The 26,241-nt window shown below is 40.3% G+C and overlaps 1 protein-coding gene across 1 annotated transcript; it reads right to left on the bottom strand.

The window, feature by feature from the left end:
• Positions 1 to 7,867: 7,867 nt before the first annotated feature.
• SNRPD1 (small nuclear ribonucleoprotein D1 polypeptide) lies at positions 7,868 to 20,947 on the bottom strand. The gene is made up of 4 exons (XM_036244981.1): positions 20,795 to 20,947; positions 13,187 to 13,263; positions 11,104 to 11,295; positions 7,868 to 8,045 (listed from the first exon to the last, which is right to left on the bottom strand). Exons 1-4 carry the CDS (start codon positions 20,806 to 20,808, stop codon positions 7,969 to 7,971), a joined length of 360 nt encoding a protein of 119 aa, XP_036100874.1. The 5' UTR covers positions 20,809 to 20,947; the 3' UTR covers positions 7,868 to 7,968.
• Between the last annotated feature and the right edge of the window lie 5,294 nt (positions 20,948 to 26,241).

Raw genomic sequence — 26,241 nt, 5'->3', positions numbered from 1 at the left:
TGTCCTCAGGTGAGGATAAAAAAAAAAAAAAATAGAGTGGAAGGAGGGAGGGAGAGAGAGAAATATTGATTACTTGCCTCCTGCATGACCCCGACTGGGGCCAGGGATTGAACCTGCAACCCAGGTAGTGCCCTTGACTGGGAATTGGGGAATTGGTGCACAGGGCGACAATCAACCAACTGAGCCACCTGGCTGGGCTATTGTCATTTTTCTGACAATAGAAGGGAAAAGAGGTCAAAGCCCCTGACTAGCCTGGTACTTCATGTTTAAAAAATTCTTGAGGAGCCCTGGCCAGTTTGGTTCAGAGGTTAGAGCATTGGCCCACATACCAAAGAGTCACGGGTTCGATTCTGGTCAAGGGCATGTATCTTGGTTACAGTTCAATCCCTGGCCCTGGTTGGGGTCATGTGGGAGGCAACCAATAGATGTGTCTCTCTCACAAAGATGTTTCTCTCTCTCTTTCTCCCTCCCTCCTTCCCACTCTATCTGAAAAAAAAAAAAAAAAAAATCAATGAAAAAAAAATCCTCGGGTGAGGATTACAATAATAAATAAAAATTCTTGTGACACCCTGGCCAGCTTGGCTCAGTGGTAGAGTGTCAGCCCTTGGACCAATGAGTCATGGGTTTGATTCTGGTCAAGGATATGTACCTCATTGTGGTTCGCCCCCAGCCCTGGTTGGGATCGTGTGGGAGGCAACCAGGCGATGTCCCTCTCATGTACATGTTTCTCTTTTCCTCCCACTCTGTCTGAAGATAAATAGAATAAATATCCTCAAGTCAGGATTAAAAAAGAAAAATACCTGTGGCACAAATGAAACTCGCTGACCTACATTGCTCAGTCTTCCTACCCTGGAATATGGTGCTATTATTGGCTTTGACCCAAGTGTTATAAGCGGCTTTAGCCCCCATGAGAAATTAACCGGAGTTTGACCTCCACTGGGAATTTGAAAAGTAACATCCTTCAGCTGTAAATAAGGAGAAACTGAAGCTTCCTTTTACCCCATAAAACTGTAACTGTTAAGAATATATGTATTGCACCTGGCTAACTCCCTGTCACAAACTTGCTAATTAGTGCTTGGTTAACCCTGATTATAAAAGGACTGAAGTCTGCTACGGGGTGCTGCAGTCCCTTCACAGGTAATAAAGCTCCTAATATTCAAAATTACTTTGTGTCCGAGTGAGGTTGATTCTCCTGGGTTACACCACCAAGAATTTTTAAAAAGCTAGAACTGACTTCCAGTCAAGATCGGCTTAGGTAAACACAGTATCGCATCCTCCCACAACCACATCAAAGTTACAACTAAACTAAAGAACAACCATCATTCAAAACCGCCTGAAATCAAGTTGGATGGAAGTCCTACAACTGCGGAACTAAAGCAGCAGCCACATCAAGACTGGTAGGAGGGGTGGAGGTAGATGGGCTGGTCCCCACCCATATGTGGCGTATAAAAATCAGGAGGCTACCTTGACTGGGAAGGTCCTCCCTGAGGACTGAGGGGTCCCCGTCCCACACCAGGCACCCCGCTCAGGGTTCCAGTGCCAGGAAGAGAGTCCCCATAACTTCAGCGGGAACTGAGGCTCAGGGAGGCTGAGGCAGCTGGAGTCCCAGGCAGCTCCTCTAAAAGGGCCTGCGCACAGACTTATCAGACTTACTCCAAGCTTGGAGGGGAGGCAGCTCGAGGGGCGCCAGAGACATACAGGGAAGAACTGAACTGTTTGGCACTGGAGCGAGGGCTGGAGAGGGGGCTTTCTCTGGGACAAACATGCTGTCAGAAGCTTTTGTTCCTTAGGTGAGCCCTTCCCTGGGGTGGCAGACAGCTGCCATATCTGGGACTCCAGCAGCCTGGCTCACACTGGTAGCCCTGCCCTGGTGATTTCCTGAGGCCCCGCCCCACCCAACTTTCAGGCCTACCCACGTTGTTGCCAGTTGCTTAGCCATAGGATTGGCCTGTCCTGGATCCCGCTTCAGGTTTTTCCTAAATTCTTTCAAACAAGCAGCATCTGGTCTCAACTAGCCCCCATACCTCTCGTTAAGTAATACATAAAGACAAACACAGGGAGGCAACCAAAATGAAGAGACAATGAAAGAACAGAACAAAACCCTAGGAAAAGAACTAAGTGAAATGGAGATAAGCAACCTAACAGATGCTGAGTTCAAAATACTGCTTATAAGGATGCTCAATGAACTTAGTGAGAACCTCAGTGATCTTAGTGAGGGCCTCAAGAGCATAAAAAAGGACCAGTCAGAAATGAAGGATGCACAGTCAGAAATGAAGGAGGCACTAACTGAAATAAAGAATAATTTACACAGACTCAACAGCAAAGTAAAGCCAAGAAGCAAACCATCAATTTGGAATATAAGGAAGTAAAAAACACTCAATCAGAACAGCAAAAAGAAAAAAGAATTTTAAAAAAATGAGGATAGCGTAAGGAGCCTCTGGGACAACTTCAAGCGTGCCAACATTTGCATCTTGGGGGTGCCAGAAGAAGAGAGAGAGAGTAAGAAATCGAAAATCTATTTGAAACAATAATGGCAGAGAACTTCCCTAACTTGTTGAAGGAAACAGACATACAAGTCCAGGAAGCACAGAGAGTCCCAAACAAGATGAACCCCGAGAGGCCCACACCAAGACACATCATCATCAAAATGCAAAAGGTTCAAGACAAAGAGAACATCTTAAAAGCAGCAAGAGAAAAGCAGTTAGTTACATACAAGGGAGTTCCCATAAGACTGTCAGTTGATTGATTTCTCAAAAGAAACTTTGCAAGCCAGAATGGAGTGGCAAGAAATATTCAGAGTGATGAAAAGCAAGAACCTACAACCAAGATTACCCTATCCTGTAACGCTGTCATTTAGAATCAATGGCCATATAAAGAGTTTCTCGGACAAAAAAGTTAAAGGAGTTCATCACCACCAAACCATTATTATATGAAATGTTGAAGGGTCTTTTTGAAAAAGATAAAATATATGAACAAACAAAATGGCAATGAATACATATCTATCAACAATGGAATCTATAAAAATGAACAGGCAGAACAGAAACATTCTCATAGATACAGAGAACATTTTGTTCGTTGCCAGATGAGAGGGGGATTGGGGGAATGAGTGAAAAAGGTGAAGGGATTAAGAAGTACAAATTCATTGCTAGACTGACAAACCTCAAAGGGAAGGGGGTTGGGGAGTGGGAAGAAATAAACCAAGAAACTTATATGCATAACCAATGGACACAGGCAATAGTGTGGGAAAATGCAGGAGAGGGGCGGGAGTGGGGAGGAGGGGGCCAATGGGGGAAAAATTAGGAACATCTGTAATACATTCAACAATAAAGATTTAAAAAAAAAACTAGAACTAATTTTGCCATGGTTCATTAAGTGTTCAAAGAGGGAAAAATTACAAAGTTCTAGAAAACATGGAAAATCTACTCTCCTTGCAGATTCACAATGCACATTATTTTACAGATAAAATAGTTGTAGTTACTCATGTGGCTCTACTTAATAGCCAATCCCACTGTAATATCCATAGTTTATCAAATCTAAGACATCAATTTTTAGATGTACTTACTATTTTATGTACTAAAAGCTTACAGATTTGATACCCAATCTAAGTTTATTCCCTTTATGATGCATCTTTTTTTCCCTTTATTGACGAGAGAACATCGAATGGCCACCTCCTGCATGCCCCCCACTGGGGATTTGGCCCACAACCTGGGCATGTGCCCTGACATGGAATCAAAACAGTGACCTCTTGGTGCATGGACCCTTATGATACATCTTAATTTCAGAATTATTAAAATATATTTAAGCCCTGGCCGGTTTGGCTCAGCGGTTAGAGCGTCGGCCTGCGGTCTGGAGAGACCCGGGTTCGGTTCCCACTAAGGGCATGTACCTCGGTTGCAGTTTGTCCCCGGCCCTGATTGGGCATGCGGGTGGCAGCCACTCGATGTGTCCCTTTCATGTCGATATTTCTCTCTCTCCCCCTCCCACTCTATCTGTACAAAAAAATGGAAAAATGTCCTCGGGTGAAGATAAAAATAAATATTTTAAGAAACCCATCTTAGTATCCCTTCAGTATAGTTAACAAAATATATGATACTTTGGTATAGTCTTATCAAAATATGTTAAGTATGGTCAATCTTCACTATTCATGGAGTCTGTATTTGGGAAGTCATCTACTTGCTAGAATTTGTAACTCCATAATCAATACTCATGGTGCCTTCAGTCATGCATGGACATGCATACCTAGAACAGCAGAAAGTTTGTCACCCAACATGTATGTTCCCAGCTGTTGATGCAAGTAGCACTGCCTCCCTTCAGCTCTCATAAACAAATGTCTTTTTCATGGTCTATTTAGTGCCACATTTTATTTTTTAATCCTCACCAGAGAAATCTTTTTTTATTTATCTTCAGATAAAGTGTGAAGGATGGAGAGAGAAACCGATGTGAGAGACACATTAACTTGCCTGACTCCTGCACGATCCCAACCAGGGCCGGGGTCGAACTGCAACCGAGGTACATGCCCTTGACTGGAAATCAAACCCATGACTCAATGGTCCACGGGCTGACACTCTAACTGCTGAGCCAAACCGGCCAGGGCCAGTGTCATATTTAAAATTTTACTAAAAGAAAAAATGTAAAGATATTTTTAAAGAAAGTTGTACTTTTTAAGAAAAACATCACTTGGCTGCTTCCTGCAGGCCCCCCACAAGGAATTGAGCTACAACCTGGGCATATGCCCTGACTGGGAAATCAAACCAGTGACTTCTTGGTTCATGAGATGATGCTCAATTCACTGAGCCACACAGACCAAGCTATTTTTTTTAAAAAGGTGTTTTTTTCTTTATTGATTTTAGAAACATCCATGAATGCGAATATTGATTGGCCGCCTCCTGCATGCCCCCCACTGGGGCTTTGGCCCACAACCTGGGCAGGTGCCCTGACCAGGAATAGAACCAGTGACCTTTCAGTGCATGGGACAATGCTCCAACTGAGCCACACTGCCCAGGGCAGTGCCAAATTCTCCATATTTTTGTGGGGTTTTCTTTCTGTGATTTTGTTTAAAATAGTCCATAAGCATAGTGCTTAAGCATGCACAAGGCTGTCCTGTGCCTTTTGAAGAAAATACACGTTAGAAAAGCTTCATTCAGGCAAGATTTATATAGTGCTATTGGTTGTAAATTCAAAGTAAATGAAACTATATTAAATAAGGTGTCCTTAAACAAAAACACATGGAACAATGCTAGGTATTGACCAGTTGATGAAAATGTGACCAGCTCATAGGAATCTAACCCTGTATTTTCCCTAGGAACACTGGTCCAGTATCCACTAACTTAGGGTTTGCAGCAATTTTACAGCACATAACTGCTGTGAATAACAATAATCTACTGCATTTGACATCTAGAACCTTTGCTATTATTCTTTTGTAAACTGAATTTCATATATATACTAATTTTACCCAAAATATAAAATACACAATCACTAATGCTTTGAGAGTTAGTCAGATAAATTTAACACTACCATGTTCCTACACAAAATTAGTTTGCAAATTTCCCTTCCTTTTCAAAAGTATGCCCTTAATTTTGGATCTACAATTTTCACTTTAAATAATAAAGACCAATATTAGACGTATCTTTTTGTTGTTTTAATTGTAATGTTTCTGGAAAATGTCTATTGGTTTAAGATGGACTTTCTTCATCATGTTAAGGAATTTATCTTCCAGTTTAGATTTTTAGGAATAAGTGCTATATCTTATGAAATGTCATTCCAACATTATAATCTTGTAAATCTTGATTGCTGACTATATTAATACATTTCAAAATACTAAGCCATCCTTATATAACCATAATTACAATAGATTAAAACACGCTGTGAAATTTGATTTTCTATTATTTCATTTATGGTTTTCTACCTAAACGCATAATTTCTTTTAAAAAAACCCAAACACTTAAATTTCACAAAATCTTAAGCTTTGAAAGATATCAGATATATGTAAAATGCAGCAGCACTAAAATTCCTATAAACTTTTTTGAAGGAAGTGGGGCAAGAGAAGCATATTCAAGCTGTCTACTCATACTGCAGTGCTTCCTTCGTAGCTAAAAACAGCAATCAGTTCAAACAGCTTTCTCTTCATACAATTTCTTTTCATATAAATGAAATAATGACCTCAAGTGGACTAAACTCTATCTAGTAACCACTGTAGTTTAAGTCTTACATTTAAACTGTTAACTAGATTGGTTTCACGTTGCAAACATCTAGACATTAAAAAAAAACAGGTAAACACTTTTGATGTTACATTGGCATATAACTTAAAATAAAAAGCCAATACATGCTGCTTTTAAAATAGACAATATAAAGTAGTCCTTATCAGAGTTGCCAAAATTTGCAGTTATGTATCAATGTTTATTTAACTTTGCTTTCCTTTTAGCCTAGAATGTCTATAAGGACAGGAGTTAACTTGTTTGCTTCCTTTAAATTGCCACTTCACCTTGCTGCATCATTGTAGAAACACCAACAGATCAGTGGATGGAAAAGATTGAGACTCACATATAAATACCACACAGAAATGCTTTTGCTATCTCTCAATTTACATAACCCTCCAGGACCTAAAACCTTTTTAGATAGTCTTTGCAGACAATTTCATTTAAAAAACAAAACTCCATAAGCATAATTAAGTGAAAATACAGACTTAATTTTCCTCAATCCTCAAAGTTAGGCTTTTCTCCCCTTAGCATATAAACAAATGGTAGTAAGTTTCACAAAGAACTGTATATACCAAGAAGCATTTTTCTCTAAGCTTAACCAATTAAAACAATTCCTTATTAATTACTGGAAAGAATTCAGTTTTGCCATCAAATAAAATAGGTCTCTTTCCTTTGTTCTTTTTTTTTTTTTTAAGTTTTAATTGACTTTAGAGAGAGGGAGGCAGAAAAATCAGTGATTGGCTGCCTCCTGTGTGCCCCCTACTGGAGATGTGCCCTGACCTGGAATAGAACCAGACACCTCTTGGTACATGGGACATGTTCAACCAATTGAGCCACACCAGCTGAGCTTTCCTTTTATTCATTTTTTAAAATATGTTTTTATTGATTTTAGAGAGAGAGAGAGGAAGGGAGAGGGAGAGAAAGAAACATCAATTGGCTACCCCTTGAATTCCCACTACTGGGGATAGAGCCTGCAACTTGGGCATGTGCCCTGACCAGGAATTGAACTGACAACTTCTAGGTGCATGGAGGATGCCCAACCAACTGAGCCACACGGCCAGGGCTCCTTTTATTCTAAAAGAACTCGTTGTAAAAGTTCTTGATAAAAGAGATGTACCATTGACAGGTACATTCCACAATAACACATTTCAACAATGCTTACAACTGATAACCTAGTGAACGGTTATCTGAAGTTTCAAGTCAGGAGAATGGAAAACTATATCCTACTGAAAAATTATTGGAAAAAAAACAAACAAACAAAAACAAATTATCACACAAAATTAATGACTCCTGAATTAGAAGATGACTATCACCTTTTACTAAGTATCTAAGTTTCCATGGAGTAAAACTCAGGAAAAGGAGAAATAATTTTAGACTCCATTCCATAGAACTTGAGTTTCTGAAGTAACAAACAAAATCTATTTCACCACCTGTAGGTAGGTTTCACAGAAAGAAGTAAAAAACAAAATGCATATTCAGTACATGTAAAGTAAAAAGGTGTATATACTATGTGTATTTATGAAAGAAATAGTTAAAAAAAATCAAGTCTGATCTACGAATGGAATTCTGGGACTGCCATGTAATAATGCTCAGCTCTCACTGTGCTAATGTCATGAATATATATGAACTATCAAAACTAAACATGATATAGTCAATAGACAGCTAGCTGGCCTACATTTATGTTTATTAAAAACTGACATAAACAAACAAAACCTGTACAAAAAATAGCCCAAATCGCATTATCACTTTGAAACAGTAATCTTGAGAGATATTATCGCCTAGGACCCCCTCTTCCTCTGCCCCGGCCACGTCCTCTTCCTCTTCCTCTTCCTCGGCCTCTTCCTGCAACTGAAGAAAGAGAAAAATAAGGCAAGGTAAAATTCTCTTCTGTCCTGATGTTACCTGGTCTACACAAACAGCATCTACCATAAAAAAAACCTTAACTTGGCTTCTCTCAAATATAATCTCAGAGTCACCCCTCCCAACACATTATCATGCAGAACCAAGCACTGCTTGCCTACAAAGACAGTTTAATGTAATATTTGTTTGTTTAAATTTATTTGCTGAGAAATTCATCAAATTTTAAAATATTTTCTTTCCCTTGGCCAGTTTGGCTCAGCGGTTGAGCGTCGGCCTGCGGACCAGGGAGTCCCGGGTTCGGTTCCTGATAGGGGCATGTACCACACAAAAAAAAGAATAAATAAATAAAACCACCTTTAAATATATATATGCGTGTGTGTGTGTGTGTGTGTGTGTGTGTATAGAAATATATATATATACACACACACACATTTTTTTCCTTTGTATTATGTCTCAAATTCACCACAAAATAAAATGCAAATGATATGAACCTCATACAAGATGGACAAGATATCATATCAATGGAACAGAACATGAACACCATGTGCCAGACTTTTTGTTACTGAACAGAATCCAAGCAAGTTAGTTTAAACCCAAGAAAGTTTAAAAATGTATTATATCAAGTAACAACCTCATGACTCTTCAGAATCTTGTCATTTGATTCAAGCATAACCTAGTACTTTAATCCATATAGCAATACCCCTGTCACTTGGTCATCCTAACTCTACTTGAATACCAGTGACAGAAAACTCACATCCAAATGAGCTTACTTCATCTGTGGATAGTTATACATGTTTTAAAATTCCTGCCATGGAGTCCAGCCAGTCACATTCTAAATTTCTATGTATTATTTTCAGTTTTACTATTCAAAGCAATATAGTAAGTCTAGGACTTCTGTTAAAACAAGGCAGATTAACCACACATCTTTAATTCCTTCTGAAAAACTATTCATATTAGAAAAGGAATAAAAATGATAAATACCCATAAGGACAAAGAAAAAAGCAGAGAAAACACCGTGGTTGAAATATTTCAACCAATTTTTAAGTTAGAAAGTAGTCTAAGAACAGTAAACGTTTAGTAAAGAAGAATAACCCCCAAGAGACCTACAATATTGGGAACTAAGGGTAAATGAGGAAGCCACTGGGCTGAAAACAGGGAGGAAAAAAAAAAAGGTTGACAATTCTTATGAGGAGCAGTAACTGTCCAGTCCTCTTCCCCACCTTGCAGAACTAATAATTACTTCCCTAACAGGTAGGCAGGAAAAAGTAAAATGGGCCTAAAGACACTGAAATGGAAAGGCTTCAGATTTGAAGACACAAAGTGAATAGCAGCAAGAGGCATACACAGTTAAGGGGAAGGAGTATTAAATCAGTGTTTTTTAAGCTATGGGTTGCAACCTAAATTTTTTCTTTTTCTTTTTTTTTGGGTACGTGCCCTTAGCGGGAACTGAACCCGGGATTCTCTGGTCCACAGGCCGACGCTCCAACTGCTGAGCCAAACCAGCCAGGGCCTAAATTTTTTCTTAACTCAAAGAAAATAGGACAGAAAACTCAAGGGCATTTGCATGTATTAAGGTTAGTCATTGTTCTTTTTTTTTTTTAATCCTCACCCGAGGACATTTTTCCATTTTTTGTACAGATAAGAGTGGGAGGGAGAGAGAGGAAGAGACAGAGAGAGCGAAACATCGATGTGAAAGGGACACATCGAGTGGCTGCCACCCGCACGACCAACCAGGGCCGGGGACAAACTGCAACCGAAGTACGTGCCCTTAGCAGGAACCGAACCCGGGTCTCTCCGGACCGCAGGCCGATGCTCTAACCGCTGAGCCAAACCAGCCAGGGCTAGTCATTGTTCTTGAAACTTTTGTTTCAGTTATATGTATGAGTGGGTCACGATGCAAGGTATATTTTTTAGTGTGGGTGAAAGGAAAAAGTCCCAAAATAATTGTATTAAGTGACTGTCTACAAAACACCCAGCCCCTTTCTCCTACCTGCTCTTATAATGCTAGCTGTCAGGCACATGTCCCCCATTGTAGGTAATTGGAATCTTTTTGTGAGAAAACCGGCTCCAGAAAAAGACTTCCATATATTAAAATTTAGATCTCTTCAGTAAAGAGGCCAACTCACTTGTAAACCACCTACAATGATACCCACCAACTGAGGAGTTCAGCCTCCCCTCCCAGAACTTCTCTTTTTGGGTCCTTGTTAAATAACAGATGGCCAAAGAACAAGATAATTCATTAAGACTTCAATGTAAAGACCAAATAAAAACAGACACCAGAGCCCTGGCCGGTTTGGCTCAGCGGTTGGAGCGTCGGACTGCGGACCAGAGTCCCGGGTTCGGTTCCCACTAGGGGCATGTACCCCCCACCCCAAAAAAAGACACCAGAGAAAATAAACAATACCAAGTAGAGAATAAAATAAGCAAACAAACAAAAAAACCTTTAAAAAGAAATCCACCCCCCAAAACTATAATTAGTGTTCTACCAGTTAATATCCCATCCAGTATTTTTCAGATAAGAGGGAAAAAAGGGAGGACAAGCAAAGATCCTATGCCAAGTCATTAAGAAATTTCAGAATACCAGGAATAAAGACCCAATCTCCAAATTTTCCCAAGTATGTATGGAATGGGAGACAAGGTCATGTATAAAGGTACACAAAGTAAGAATGGCACCAGTGTTTTTATTTTTTATTTTTTTTATCCTCACCCGAGGACATTTTTCCATTTTTTGTTCAGGTAGAGTGGGAGGGAGAGAGAGGAACAGAGAGAGAGAGAGAAACATCGACTTGAAAGGAACACATCGAGTGGCTGCCACCCGCACAACCGACCAGTGCCAGGGACAAACTGCAACCGAGGTACATGCCCTTAGCGGCACCAGTGTTTTTAATAACACCAGTAACACCAATAAATACTATTATAATAAATGCACTCATGGCAAGTATAGGCAATTAAATAAAACCAAACCCAAAAATCCCTCAATTTGCAAATGTTTATACTTTGAATAGTGGATTAGAGTATAAAAACATTTATAATCTTTCAAACTTACCAGCTTCCCTTTTCTTAGATTTCACCTTCGGTTCAACATCCACAAGTAGTGTATCCAGAGGTAAGCTATCTGGCAGAATAAAATATCGAATGTTATTTCCTCGAATACTCAGTGTTTCCAGCTGTACAGGTTCTCGGTTCTTCAGGGTCATTTTCACAGCTTTAAGATGAGTATTCATGCTGACATCTACACCTAGAAGGAAAAAAGAGGGCAATTATCAGCATGATAAGGAAGGCGACCAATTAATATATCAAGTCACAGTGTATACCATATTACAAGAGTACTGTTCTGCTACCGTGCAAGTATCTATGACATAATTACATACACTGGTAAATGGGGGGATACTGCCAGTACAAATAAGAAGTCGTTCCTTTACAGAGACTTTCCCTACTATATTAGATATGCTTACAGAAGTGAATGCAGCATGGAGACACCCTAACTGGTACACTATTCCCACTGTTCCCATGTATTCCTCCTAACCTCAGGAATATTTATTGCACGGCTCTCCCATTGTCTCCATAACTTCCAACACCCCATTCCATCAAGCTATAATCATCTTTGCTTTAAGAATAAAGTCCTATATGTACAGCACTATTTTTTCTTATTAAAAATTCAACATGTCTTTTTCTTTCTTTTTTTTGTCCTCACCCGAGGACATTTTTGCATTTATCTTCAGATAGAGCAGAAGGGAAAGAGGGGGGGAAGAGAGAGAGAGAAACATCGATGTGAGAGATACATCGAATGGCTGCCACCCACATGACCCCAACTGGGGCTGGGGACAAACTGCAACCGAGGTACATGCCCTTAGTGGGAACTGAACCTGGGACTCTCTGGTCTGCAGGCCGACGCTCTAACCACTGAGCAAAACCGGCCAGGGCGTCAACATGTCTTTTTAACTATGTTTTTAAAAATGAGCGTTACAGCCCTGGCTGATTTGACTCAGCGGTTTGAGCGTCGGCCTGTGGACCAGAGTCCCGGGTTCAGTTTCCGCTAAGAGCACGTACCTCGGTTGCCTGGTTGGGGTCGTGTGGGTGGCAACCAGTCGATGTTTCTCTCTCTTCCTCCCTCTCTCCCTTCTGCTTTATCTGAACATAAATGCAAAAATGTCCTTGGGTAAGGATCAAAAAAAAAAAAGAACCACCATGAAAACATTTTTTTTCTTTTCTTTTTTGACTTTTTAGAGAGAGGAAGGGAGAGGGAGAGAGAGGTTAGAAACACTGATGAGGGAGAACATCACCTGGCCACCTCCTACCCCCCCCCCCAACCGGGGATGGGGCCCCACAACCTAGGCACGTGCTCTGACCAGGAATCGAACTGGCGACCTCTTGGTGCATGGGTCGACATTCAACCACTGAGCCACACTGGCCGGGCAGATACCATTTCTTTAATTGACCCATCAATTCCTTTGAAATTGTGTAACTTTAGGGGGAACACTACTATGAACAAAAAAATCACACTGGCCTTCAATATAAAACTACATACACAATATCATTGTAGCAAACAGTTAAAACACATAAAAAAGTAATGTAAAATTATAGTTCCTTACTGCCCCCTCTCCATCTCCCACATATATTACCCAAGCTAATCAGACATGGAAACCCATCCTCTATCTTCAAAGCCTTTTTTTCTTTTTAAATCTTCACCCTAGAATATTTTTCCATTTATCTTCAGATACAGTAGGGGAGAGAGAAACACAGATGTGTGAGAGACACATTGACCGGAATCGAACCCATGACTTCTTTGGTCTGAAGGCCAATGTTCTAACCACTGAGCAAAACTGGCCAGAGCTATCTTCAAAGTCTTTACAATCTAACAGGGGACACAAAATTCTAATAAAAGTAATAAAATGTATTTTGGAAGACACAACATTCCAGGCAAAAGGACACACACAGACAAAGGCATAAAAGTAGGAAAACAGGGGTCACATATAGGACAACCTGGGGAATCCAGTTTGGTCTTAGCACAAGCACTTAAGGTGAGGCTGAAGTAAGAAAGTCAATGAAATAATCCAGACAAAAAGAATGAGATCTCTACTATAAGAATGTTCATTAAGCAATCAAAAAAGAATTCTGGACCTCCATACCTGTGATTGTTCCATGGACCTGTGTTCCATTCTTTAATTCGATGGTTACAGTTTCGTGACTCAATTTCATCAAAAATCTAAAGACAGCAGAAACAAAATGATACATTTTCAGCTTTAAAACTTTAAATCATGTTTATTAAGTAAAAGGGTTGAAAATCAGCTTAGATGCTATCTGCATCAATTCCTATTAATAATTTGCACAATTTCAGCTTTCCCTGAATTAAAACCTTAACATTTATGAAAGAGCATAATAACAGACGTGGTCTTTTGGACATTTCTGATTCTCTGAACCACTGTAAAGCATGCATGCATGCAGATCCTAAAGTCATTATAAGCTACAAAATTGAAATCAAAGTATATGGATGAAGTTGGTTAAAAGGTACAAACTTCCAGTTAATAAATAAATACTGGGGCTGTAACAAACAACATGCTGACTATAATTAACACTGTTGTATGGTACATTTGAAAGTTTGGACTTTTGCATCTAAGATAACATTCCTTTGTAATATCACGCAACTTTCCTTTTTTCTGGACTTCTCAGGGCACAATCAATGTACCCAAACAGAGACTACAAATCCTCTCGTTATTTGTATCATGTTAATTGTTGACTATTAACTAACTATCCTGTACCCACTTATGTAAAAGATGTATCATTTTACTTTTTTATCCAATCCCAGAGATTACCCTGCTTTGCTCTCTCCTACCTCCCTAATCTATCACCAATGAATTTCACATAACCTACTTAATTCTTCTCTTTTGGTTGTAATGTATAAAATGAGGTGCAAAACTGCCATTCTCTGGAGCATTATCTCAATGCACTGAGATTTCGCTTCCTGACAATTAATTGTCCACAGTTTGACTCAGATAAATTCAAGTATTTTTTAAAAAGGTTTTTATTGATTTTTTAAGAGAGTGGAAGAGTCAGAGAAACATCAATCAGTTGCCTCCTGCCCCCCCCCCTACTGGGAATCAAGTTCACAACCAGGGAATGTGCCCCGACCTGGAATCCAACCAGGACCTCTCAGTTCATGGGACAATACTCAATCCACTGAGCCACACCAGCTTGGCCAAATTCACAAATATTAAAAATAAAGTTGCGATGCTCAACATCACTAATCATCAGAGAGATGCAAATTAAAACCACAATGAGATATCACCTCACACTTATCAGAGTGGCTACCATCAATAAATCAACAAACAAGTGCCAGAGAGGATGTGGAGAAAAGGGAACCCTCGTGCACTGTTGAAGGAAATGCAGATTGGTGCAGCCACTGTGGAAAGCAGTATGCAGTTACCTCAAAAAATTAAAAATGAACTGCCTTTTTAAAAAATAAAATTGCTTAGAGAGATCTTAAAAGTTCTCATCACAAAGAAACCTTTTTCTTTTTTTAAATCCTCACCTGAGGACATTTTTCCATTTTTTGTTCAGATAGAGTGGGAGGGAGAGAGAGAAACATTGATGTGAAAGGGACACATCGAGTGGATGCCACCCGCACGACCCAACCAGGGCCAGGAACAAACCGCAACCAAGGTACGTGCCCCTATCAGGAACAGAACCCGGCTCTCTCTGGACCACAGGCCGATGCTCTAACCACTGAGAAAACCGGCCAGGGCAGAAACCTTTTTTTTTTGGTATCTGTACAAGATGATGGATGTTAACTAAACTTACAGTGCTAATCATTTTGAAATATATGTAAATCATACTGTACACCTTAAAATTACACAATGCTATATGTCAATTACATCTCAACAATGAAAGAAAAATAATTATAATTGGTGGTAAAAGATTACAGTTATAGTATATACACAATAAGGTAAAAGTCTCCCTTTCTAACCTCCTCCATGTTTGTGAGGGTAGACCATTATATATGGATGCATATAAGGAAATACATAAAATTTGTTTTTATATAATTCGGCCATACTTAATGACTTCTCTCTAACTTGTAGTTCTCATTTAGCAGTTTATATTAGAGACATTTCCGTGTGTGTGTGGGTGATAGCAATATATATCACAATAAATGTATATATTGCCACCACAAATCCATTTACGCAAATCCTCACCAACACGGACTGCTACCAATCTTCTAAAAAAAATTTGGGGTCAATTTGATAGGGAAAAAAATGCAATCTGCTTTTTCAACTAGTTGTGAGGTTGAATATCTTTTCATAAATATGGGAAAATTGTATTTCTTTTGTGAATTACCAATTCACATTATTCACACATTTTCAGGTAGGTTAAAAATCTTTTACTGTCGCCCTGGCCTGTTTGGCTCATCGGTTGGAGTGTTGGCCTGCGGTCCAGAGAGAACCAGGTTTGGTTCCCGCTAAGGGCACGTACCTTGGCTGCAGTTTGTCCCCGGCCCTGGTTGGGTCGTGTAGGTGGCAATTGATGTGTCCCTTTCACGTCGATGTTTCTCCCTCCCTCCCACTCTATCTGAACAAATATGGAAAAATGTCCTTGAGTAAGGATAAAAAAAAATCTTTTACTGTCTACCAGTTTGCCATCGTCACTCAAGTTTGTGGTTTTCTTTAGTCACACAAATTTCCCCCCCACTTTATATAGCTAAATTTGTAAATCCTTAGGTATTTAATTTAAGATGTTTTCCATCCCAAGATTGTCTCTTATTTTCATCTAATTTTGTATTTAGTGCACTTCATCTAGTCTGTTGTTCTCCAACTTTTTTTTTACCCGCCAGACCCCATCATCTCTCCAACTTTTATTTATGAAATTTCAGAGGAAGAAAAGTTGAAGCGTTGACAAATTATTGGAATGTTGCCATTTGTGTGTCTGCCTCCTATACACAAAACTTAACTTTGACCAAGTCATCTGAAAATAAATTGCAGACACTTCAGCATGCGTTTTCTAATGAAGGCATTCTCCCACACAGCCATAATACCACAACCACATCTAGAAAAATGAAGAATAATCCTACAATATGATCTAACATGAAGCTCACATTCAAAATTTCTTATACATGTAGATTACCTATTTTTCTCCCCTACTAGACTGCTGTTGAGGTTTATGATCTTTAATTTAATCTTGGATTGTACCAGGCACTGAATAACAGCCATATAAAAAGGGGGAAAACTGCCCTGGCCAGTTTGGGTCAGAGGTTGGAGCTTCGACCCTCGGACTAAAGAGTTGAGGGTTCGATCCTCGTCAAGGGCACATACTTCGGTTGTGGTTGTCCTTGGCCCTGATCAGGGTCAGGAGGCAACCAATCAATGTGTCTCTCTCACATAGATGCTTGTCTTTCTCTCCTTTCCTCCCACTCTACTGGAAGATAAAAGGAAAAATATCCTGGGGCGAGGATTTAAAAAAAGGAAAAAACAAAACAAAACAAACAAAAAAACCCACCCTTTAAGCCCAGTGGTTGATCATCAACCCATGCACCATGAGGTCGCAGGGCACATGCCCAGGTTGTGGGCCAAATCCCCAGTGGGGGGCATGCAAGAGGCTGTCAATAGATGTTTCTCTCTCATAGATGTTACTATCTCTCTCTCCCTTTCCCTCCCTCTCTCTCTAAAGTCAATAAAGAAAAAAAAATTCTTTTTTAGGGGAAATTACTTGGTCTGGGATATATCAAGTCTTATACTTTTAACAGTCCATCTGTCCTCATATAATGATTCATGTGCTGAATCCCCTTTCTTGTTTGCTATCAAGAAAAGTCCGTGGAAGTGGGGTACAGACTGACAATCCTCAGAAAAGGGGGTGGTGGGGGAGAGATAAACCACAGAACTTATATGCATGTATGCATGAACAATGAACATGGACAACAAAGCTGGGGACAGGGCAGGGAGGGAGGGGGAGAGGGGAATCAGTGGGGGGAAAAGGAGAAACATCTGTAACAAAAAAAAAGTCTCTCAATTAACTGATAATGCTTTATTTCACCAGACAAAAATTCTTTAACTGAGCTCTAAATTTAATAATCACTTATAACTATATTAGCCTAGAATTTTCACCCAATAGTTTACTTCCATTATAAAGTTTTGGGGTTTAAAAAAATCTTTTACTTTAACTAACACACTGAAAAAATTTTACTTTTATACAAGTTCTTTAATCAGCCAAATGTCAACCCATGCACCAAGAGGTTGCTGGATCTATTCCCAGTCAGGGCACATGCCCAGGTTGTGGGGCCCCATCCCCAGTTAGGGGGTGAGCAGGAGGCAGCCAGTAGATGTTCTCCCTCATCTATGTTTCTAATATCTCTCCCTCTCCCTTCCTCTCTCTCTCTCTAAAAACCAATAAAGAAAAAAAAAGTTCTTTAATCAAATCAAGCACTAAAATTAAACTGACAACAAACACTGGTGAGGGTATGGAGCAGCTGGAATTCTAATACATTGATGGTGGAAGTGTAAAATGGTATAGCTACTTTGGAAAATGGTCTGGCCGTTGTTTATGAATGCTATAATCTAGTAACTCCACTCCTAAGAAAATGGAAAAGAAAAACAAAGACTTGCACAAGAAAGTTCAGAGCAGTTTTAAAGACAACATCTAACTTTTAAACAGAAAATGTATTACTATTTACTAATAAAAAATAAATTACTGATACAAGCCACAGTGTAGATTAATATTTAAAAATATTCCAAGTAAAAGAAATTTTACACAAAAAGAATGCATATACTCCATAACTCCAAATATAGGGAATTCTAGTGCAAGCAAAACTAAGTTGTGGTGGAAGAAAATGGTTATGTCTGGGGGTATAGAACCAAAGACTGACTAGGAAGGGTTTGAGGAAACTGACTTCGGTAATGTTCCATATTTTTTAATTTTATTTATTTTTTTCTTTATTGATTTTAGAGAGAGAGGGGAGAAGGAGAGATAGAAACATCGATGAGAGAGAACATTGATTTGCTGCCTCCTGCATGCTCCCCACTGGGGATTGGGCTCACAACCTGGGCACGTGCCCTGACCGGGAATCGAAGTGGTGACTTCTTGGTGCATGGGTCCACGCTCAATCACCAAGTCACATGGGCTGGGCTATAATGTTCCATATCTTAACAGAGGTTTGGGTTACACAGGTGTACACATTTTTGAAAACCGGGAAATGAACACTAAGTTTCAATGTGTGAGATAGTTACCTCTTGAAAAAAACCAGGGGCAAAAAGGGAGCCTGAACAGCTAGTTAATTCAGTACTGGCAACTGGTAGGGGAAAGGGTATTGTGGGCATGAGAAACAGACACAATAACCTGAGCCTACCTTTGGCCCGTTTGGCTCAACAGTTGGAGCGTCAGCCCGTGGACCAAAGAGTTACAGGTTCAATTCCGCTCAGGACACATACCTCAGTTGAGGTTCATCCCAGCCCTGGTTGGGGCCGTGTGGGAGGCAGCCAGTTGGTGTGTCTGTCTGTCTCTCCCTACCACTCTATCTGAAGATAAATGGAAAAATGTCCTCGGATGAGGATTAAAAAAATGAATAAATAAAAACCTGAGCCTAGAAACCAAATGGATTGGAATTATTTTCTGATGAATCCTTTACTATCTGAATTCTTTCTACCACTGAAACTTAGATAATCAAATATTCAGATAATATGGTGTCTTTCAGTATCAAAACCCACACTATTTAAGTTAAAAATATTAAAGAGAATTCAATAGTGAGACATACTTCTATCAAATAGGTGAAAATGCCAAATTTATGAAATACAAGGATTATTGAGAGGAAGAAGTCAAGACTTCCAGGTTTTTGGTTAGGGTGACAATAAGGTAAGGAAGATAGTGCCACCAACTGCGGTACAGAAATAAGTAAACTGAAAATGCAAACCAGTTGGACAAACACCCATTTTCTTGGTTCAAAATACATTCTCCAGTAAGAAGAAAAAAAAATTTGAATTCATTTGTTTCTATATTCTAAAGACACAGAATAGGACTCAATACAGTCATTAAAATTTACAAGAAAAATGGCCACAACACAGAAATCTTTAAATGAGATAAACTAATTTCAGAGTAATAAATAAACTTAACTGAATAGATTTAGACTGCTACTACTGAGAAGATCCAAAAATATACTTTAGACCTTTTTTTGAGACCTTTTTATCCAAAGCGATAATTTAAAAAAAAAAGTACTAAAAGTTAATCGTAAATGCCTTTTCTTTCTTTTTTTTATCTTCACCTGAGGACATTTTTCCATTTTTTGTTCAGATAGAGTGGGAGGGAGAGAGAGAAACATCGACGTGAAAGGGACACATCGAGCGGCTGCCACCCGCACGACCCAACCAGGGCCGGGGACAAACTGCAACCGAGGTACATGCCCTTAGCGGGAACCGAACCCGGGTCTCTCTGGACCGCAGGTCGACGCTCTAACCGCTGAGCCAAAACGGCCAGGGACGTAAATGCCTTTTCTACAAACTCTACCCTGAAAGGTTTGATATTATTTCAGACATACTAGCAATTATCTACTTGTTTATCTTCCCCACAAAACAGAAAGCTCCAACAAGGCAGGGGCTCTACCTTAAGAAATATATACAATTAAAAAAATTTTTTTTTTAAATCCATCACACCACCAGGATAACAGGTGCCAATACCTGGCTGACACTGACAATCCTTGACTCAAAAGGTAATTAACTAGTTAAATGTCTATAACTGCTGGTTTAGTTATTACCTTGAGGTTCTCAGCCTCAAGAAAAAAATACTAATACCAAATGTATTTGAAGATAGTGTAAAATGAGTCACTCAAACAAATCTTCAGTAGGTTTAACCAACCAAGATCAAGAAATAAAACGGAAGAAATATAGATTAACTGTGCAGTCAATCACAAAAATGTAAAGTGATTCTGCCCCAAGTTGGGAGATTTGTCCTGTATGTATTTTTGTGGTTGCTAATCCTCAACCGAGGATATTTTTACAATTAATTTTTGGAGAGACTGGAAAGAGGGGGGGGGGGCACTGATGTGAAGGAAACCCATAGATTGGTTACCTTCCCTCACGTGCCCCTCACGCGCGCGCCCCGACCGACCGGAATCGAACCCGTCACCTCCAACCGAGCCTCACCAGCCAGGGCTCAAAGGCCTACTTTAAAGGGGAATATAGGTTGAGTAACCTTTAGTCTACAGTATCAAAAAATAAATTAAAAAAAAAATAGCCTAAGTCAGAAGTCCATCCCTGATTTAAAACATTTCGGAAATTGGCTTCATTATTTCCCAGATAAACACCTGCAGCTTTTAAGCACTCTTTTAAAAGCGCATTAAAATTTAAATTATTTATGCAAGGTATGCAATTTTCACGTCTCCCACGTTCTCAGAGAGCGTGCCAGTTCCTTAGCGCCGACGTGAGCCCGAGAAGTAACTAGACTAGAAAATCGGTACATACACCGAAAGCAAGGCCTTGTAAACTGCAGCTTTAAGGCCTAGATACTGAGTGGGAAGAAAGGGATCGGCCTTTACGTCCACCCCTTGGAAGACACGAGGGATCCTGGCGCGACCCAGCCTGAAATTCCAGGCCTCAGCGCCGGCGACCGCGCGGCCAAGGCAGGGCGGGAGCCGCAGGCGCCACAGGCCGTTAGCAGGCCGCACACGCGGCTTTCGCGCCTCCTGCAAGTGGGGCCGCCCAGCCTCCCGCTTCCGCTCCAAACCGTCCCTTCACGCCTCCCACCCCGTTTGGTCACCTCCTCACCTCACGAGCTTCATCCTAACGGAGTTTTCAGTCCGAGAGTGCACAAAAGCCGACAACCAAGGGCCACCGGACCGGAGTATGAATGGCCGGAAACACCTACTCCTAGGCCTCCGACGTAAAGAGCGCGCGGAGCTCTGTGGCCACACAGCGGAAACGCTGAGGCCGCGCGGGGTCGCACTCTCTTCCGCCCGCGAGGAGCGCCACTGCGGCCCCTGGCGGCTGGCGGTGTGCCTTGCGACTGCTGAGGGCGTTCAGGGCCGTTCTAGGAGAACATTGCCTTTTAGAGGGAGGAGATTTGAGATTAGATTCAATTAGAGCACACTTCCGCATGGCACAGTCCACCTTGTTTTATGCAAAATACCCGTGAGCGAAGGGAAGTTCTGAGAGAAACCTGAAAACTGCGCTAATTCTGCTACAAAGCCAGGAACTTCAGCATTACTTAATGTGCCTGAAGAAAATCACACAATGTAGCTAGTTATTTTCACTTTAAATTCTGGTCACAAACTTTTAAAGGGTACCCTACACTGCCCAGAGATCGTATTATGCTTCTCTAATGAGCTCAAAAACTATTTGATACCTCCTCTCTTCACTTCTCCAACCTTTTACAGTACAAGTCCCTCTCCCAAATCACTCTCTGCTAATGTTCCCTACATGTTTGAGAAAACTGAATCCATCCTTCTGCTTTTCTTGCTGTTACAAGGGTAGAAGAAGTATTACTGCGCCTTTCAAAGGGAAATGACTCTTTGATGCAGCATGGATCCCATCTCTCTCTCTCTCTCTCTCTCTTTTTTTGGTACGTGCCCTAGTGGGAACCTAACCCAGGACTGTTCCGCAGGCCCGATGCTCCAACCGCTGAGCCAAACCGGCCAGGGCCCGTCTCTCATTTTCTTAAAAATTTCACTCCGTTAATCATCCCCTTCTAACTTGAATCATCAATTTCTCCCTCTACTGAATTTTTTTTCCATCGGCATATAAATTTATCTTACAAACAAAACAAAGTTCTCTGATGCAGCTCCAGCTACTGCCAGACTTTTCATAGAAAAACTTCTTGAATGAGCTGTCTATATGTTTTTATCACCTCCAATTCACTCTTCAAACTGCACTGAAATTGCTTTTCTAAAGGTTATCAAAAACCTCCAAGACAAACTTTTGTCCTCATCTTACTCAACATCTCAGAAGCATTCAACACATATATTTCCCTTGTGAAATCCCCCTCCTTGTTTGGCTTCCAGGATGCCAAGCACACCTGGTTTTATTCCTATGCCACTAGCTACTCTTTTTAGGGCTCAGCTGCCTCATCCTCTACTGAGCCATTACATGTTGATGCGCTTCAGGGCTTACCCTGGGTATAGTCTCCTTATGAGCACTTTTTCCCTCAGCTTAGGTCATCTCCTCCAAAACCATGGCTTTAATTTCTGTCTTCAAGCCTGGACTTCATCCTTTATCATCAGAACTCGTGGATGTTGTAAAGAAATGCTCATCAAACTTTAATGTGCAGCTCTGGCTGGATGGCTCAGTTGGTTGGAGCATTGTCCTGTACACTAAAAGGTTGCCAGTTTGATTTCCAGTCAGGGGACATACCTAGGTTGTGGTTTCAATCCCCAGTTGGGGCATGTACAAGAGCCAACCGATCCATGTTTCTCTCTCACATCAGATGTTTTTCTCTCTCCCTTCCACTCTCTCTCTAAAATCAATAAAAAAAATATCCTTTGGTGAGGATTAAAAACAAACAGCCCTAGCTGGTATTGCTCAGTGGTTAGAGCGTCGGCCTGAAGTCCAGAGAGACCCAGGTTCAGTTCCTGTACCTCAGTTGCCATTTGTCCTCGGCTCTGGTAGGGTCGTGCGAGTGGCAGTCACCCATTGTGTCCCTTTCACATCGAGTTTCTCTCTCTCTCCCTCTCTCTCTCTCTCTCTCTCTCTCCTTCCCACTCTATCTGGAAAAAAATGTCCTCGAATGAGGATTAAAAAAAAAAGAAAAAAACAAACAACAAACCCCCCAAAACCAAAAAAGAACTTTAATGTGCATAAGACTCATCTGCACAAAACTTTAGAATGAAAATTCTAATTCAGTTAGTATGGGGTCTCAAGTTCTGCATTTCTAATGTTAAAGAAAAAAACACAGGCCCCAAATGGAGTCACTTGTGTTAATAGTTTATAATACCGAACCTAGATTTAGTACCCAATCTAATTGCAGTTTCAACCTGTTCCAGAAACATAATCTTAATTAACCAGTCTGGAATTTCTGGACAAACATCAGCAGTCTGTCACCTAGGCTCTCTCTAGTTTCCCTGGAAAGAACATGCAATATACATATTAACAACCCTTCCACTTCTCTTCTCCCAAGATGTTCCGGCTTCTTTTCTTTCACTAATATGTCCCTTGCCCCAAACTGCTTCTACTTTGTACAGTGCCCTTCTAGTTGCTAAATGGGATGCTACTTGATTCATGAATTGTTTATCAAAGCCAATTAGATCTTCAAATTTACTTCGTTGTATTTTGTTTTGTTTTGTTTTTTTTTTTTTTTTAATCCTCATCCGAGGACATTTTTCCATTTTTTGTACAGACAGAGTAGGAGGGAGAGAAAGGAAGAGAGAGAGAGGGAAACATCGACGTGAAAGGGACACATCGAGTGGCTGCCACCCGCACGACCAACCAGGGCCGGGGACAAACTGCAACCGAGGTACGTGCCCTTAGCGGGAACCGAACCCGGGTCTTTCCGGACCGCAGGTGGACGCTCTAACCGCTGAGCCAAACAGGCCAGGGCTGTATTTTGTTTTTTAACACTAACAAGCCTTCAGTTGATGAAAATGCCCTAGTCCATGGACCATAACTGATCAGCAAGACTGTAATGAACATTTGTGTGCTACCTTCTCAACACCTATCCCCTTCTCTTCCCAACAGGTTCCAGTAATCTTCTAATTCATGTGGTCCTAAGGAAGCTGACTCTACCCTCTTATGTCAGTAATCACATTCCATTACTTGTCCACAGTGGGTTTGGGATGTAAGCTGATCAATCAGACCTTTGCGGAGAATAATCTTTCCTTTTGGATGTGAATGGAGAGGTCGTTATTGGAAACTCCCTAAGAGAAGAATAAGTCTTAAGAACAAGTTTTAACAAAACAAAACCCATGATGATATTAATGAGACCCTAGATTAACAATAGTGCTTAAATGTGGCTATTTAAATTAAAATTAAGTAAAACTAAAAACTCAGTTTCTGCCCAAGCCAGTTTTGCTCAGTGGTGAGAGCGTCAGACCACGGATCAGAGACACAGGGGTTCGGTTCCCACTAAGGGCACGTACCTCAGTTGCAGTTTGTCCCCAGCCCCAACCGGGGCGTGTGGGTGGCAACCAGTCAATGTGTCTCTCTCACATTAATGTTTCTCTGTTCCTCCCTCTCTCCCTCCCGCTCAATCTGAAGATAAATGCAAATATGTCTTTGGGTAAGGATAAAAAAAAACAAACTCAGTTCCTCAGTCACAATAATCACATTTCAAGTGCTCAATAGCCATATGTGGCCATGGTTACCCTTTTGGGCAGTGCAAATACACAGCATTTCCATCCTCAAAGAAAGTTTCATTAGACAGTGCTGCTCTGTTATTCACTATATTTATTTCCTTGTTTGCATTTAATTATTTGCTTATTTATTGTCTGACACAAGAATGTGAACTGTCTGGAGGTAAGAATTTAGATCTGTTCAGTTCTATAGTCCCATCATTTAAAATAGTGCCTTGCACACAATGTGCCCTCAGATATTTGTGAAATAATTATCTCCCCCATTAGAATGCATGTTGCACGAGGAAGGAGACCTTGTGTGTATTGGTTCATTGCAGTATCCCTAGTACTGATCACAGTGTACTCCTCCCTGTTATCCTCAAGGCTCTTCCTATTTGAGCTCTGCCTACCTCTTAATCCATATTCCACTCAATAGAATTGGAATATTTGAGTTCCAGAAACTTATCAAGCTCACTCTCCTCTTCAGACTTTTCTACATTCAATTCTTTAATCTGGGTAACACCTACTTATCCCTTCTCAAGTATGTGAGGCCAGCATTATTACTTGTATATATTAGTAATGGGTGTCCAAGAATAGCAAAATGAAATGTAATTGTCAGTTACTTTATACCAAACTGTTATACTTTTCCTGTTTTTATTTTCTACCTTGAATTTTTTTTAGAATTTTTACTCTCATCTTATAAATTGTCAAGAGTCCTAAAATAAAGTCTACGTGAGTGAAACAACAAAGAAAAGGCCTTTCTTTGCTGCCAGCAGGAGAGTCAGTCTGAAAGTAAGACTACCCTGTCTTACATGTTTCAGGCGTTTAGATTGGTCACAAGAAAAAAGAGGAACAAGGAAATGAAAATGTTATGTGTGGGGGAATACAACTATTCCATTATTAGTTTTTAGAAGTAGATGTTCCAATGATAAGTGTAGAAAAGTACATATTGCAGTTCGGAGTCAGGAAGGAAAACAAACAACTTAAATCCAGGAGATGACATTTTCAATTTTGAGTTTAGCAAGAAAATTTACAAGTAGGGACTTACAGTTCTTTGTGTAAGGATTGTGAAAAAGACCACTACTGTTTATAGAACCATAACATGAAGCACCAAGATGCACGATCTAGGCCACAGCGTTTGTTTTTTCATGTGCACATGGCAAATGGTGAACCAATCACAGCTCTCCTCGAGGACTTTCTCAGGAGCTCTTAGGACTGGAGGCCTCTCTTTTTACTGGGATCAGTTCACTGTGAGCTTATATAATTTTTGAAAGCTCAGTCAAGCAAAATAATTTATTCAGTTGATCGTGTTTATTTTTTAGTAGACAATCAAGTCAAATGAACCAAATTCTAAAGTTCATTGACAGCTCTAAAAGAAAACTGCTGATGGAAGGCAAAACAAATTTTGTCAAACATGATATTACAGAATAATTAAGATTTAATCAAACCACAAATTGAGACCTTTATCATTAATGAATCATAGTGAAAAATATCTGCCCTGGCCAGTTTGGCTCAGCAGTTGGAACATTGGCCTGTGGACCAGAGAGTTCCGGGTTCGGTTCCCACTAGGGGCACGTACCAAAAAAAAGAAGTGAAAAATATCTTTAAAGTGATAAAAAATAATGCTTGAGAAAGTTGCTTTTTCCCATTAAAACAAAATATATATTTTTTAATCTTCACCTGAGGACATGCTTAGAGAGAGAAAGGGAGGGAGGGGGGGAGAGAGAGAGAGAAACATCCATGTGAAAGGTACACATCGAGTGGCTGCCATCCGCACGATCCAACCAGGGCTGGGGACAAACTGCAACCTAGGTACGCGCCCTTAGCGGGAACCGAACCCAGGTCTCTCTGGACCACAGGCCGATGCTCTAACCGCTGAGCCTACCTGGCCAGGGCCTAACTTTTATTTATTTATTTTTTAAAACCAACTACATGATATTTATTTATTTATTT

Source organism: Molossus molossus, unplaced genomic scaffold, assembly GCF_014108415.1.
Source record: "Molossus molossus isolate mMolMol1 unplaced genomic scaffold, mMolMol1.p scaffold_m16_p_6, whole genome shotgun sequence".
NCBI classification, from domain to species: domain Eukaryota; kingdom Metazoa; phylum Chordata; class Mammalia; order Chiroptera; family Molossidae; genus Molossus; species Molossus molossus.
The sequence above is the reverse complement of the archived record's forward strand: the minus strand, read 5'-3'. Positions and strand labels throughout refer to the sequence as shown.

Bases quoted from the DNA above. Each gene is read 5' to 3' on its own strand.
- SNRPD1 (XM_036244981.1), bottom strand. The intron at 11,296-13,186 runs GTATGGAGGTCC...TTTTCCTTCTAG, and splicing joins GGTCCATGGAACAATCACAG to GTGTAGATGTCAGCATGAAT. The intron at 8,046-11,103 runs GTAAGTTTGAAA...CTCTTTCTTCAG, and splicing joins ATCTAAGAAAAGGGAAGCTG to TTGCAGGAAGAGGCCGAGGA.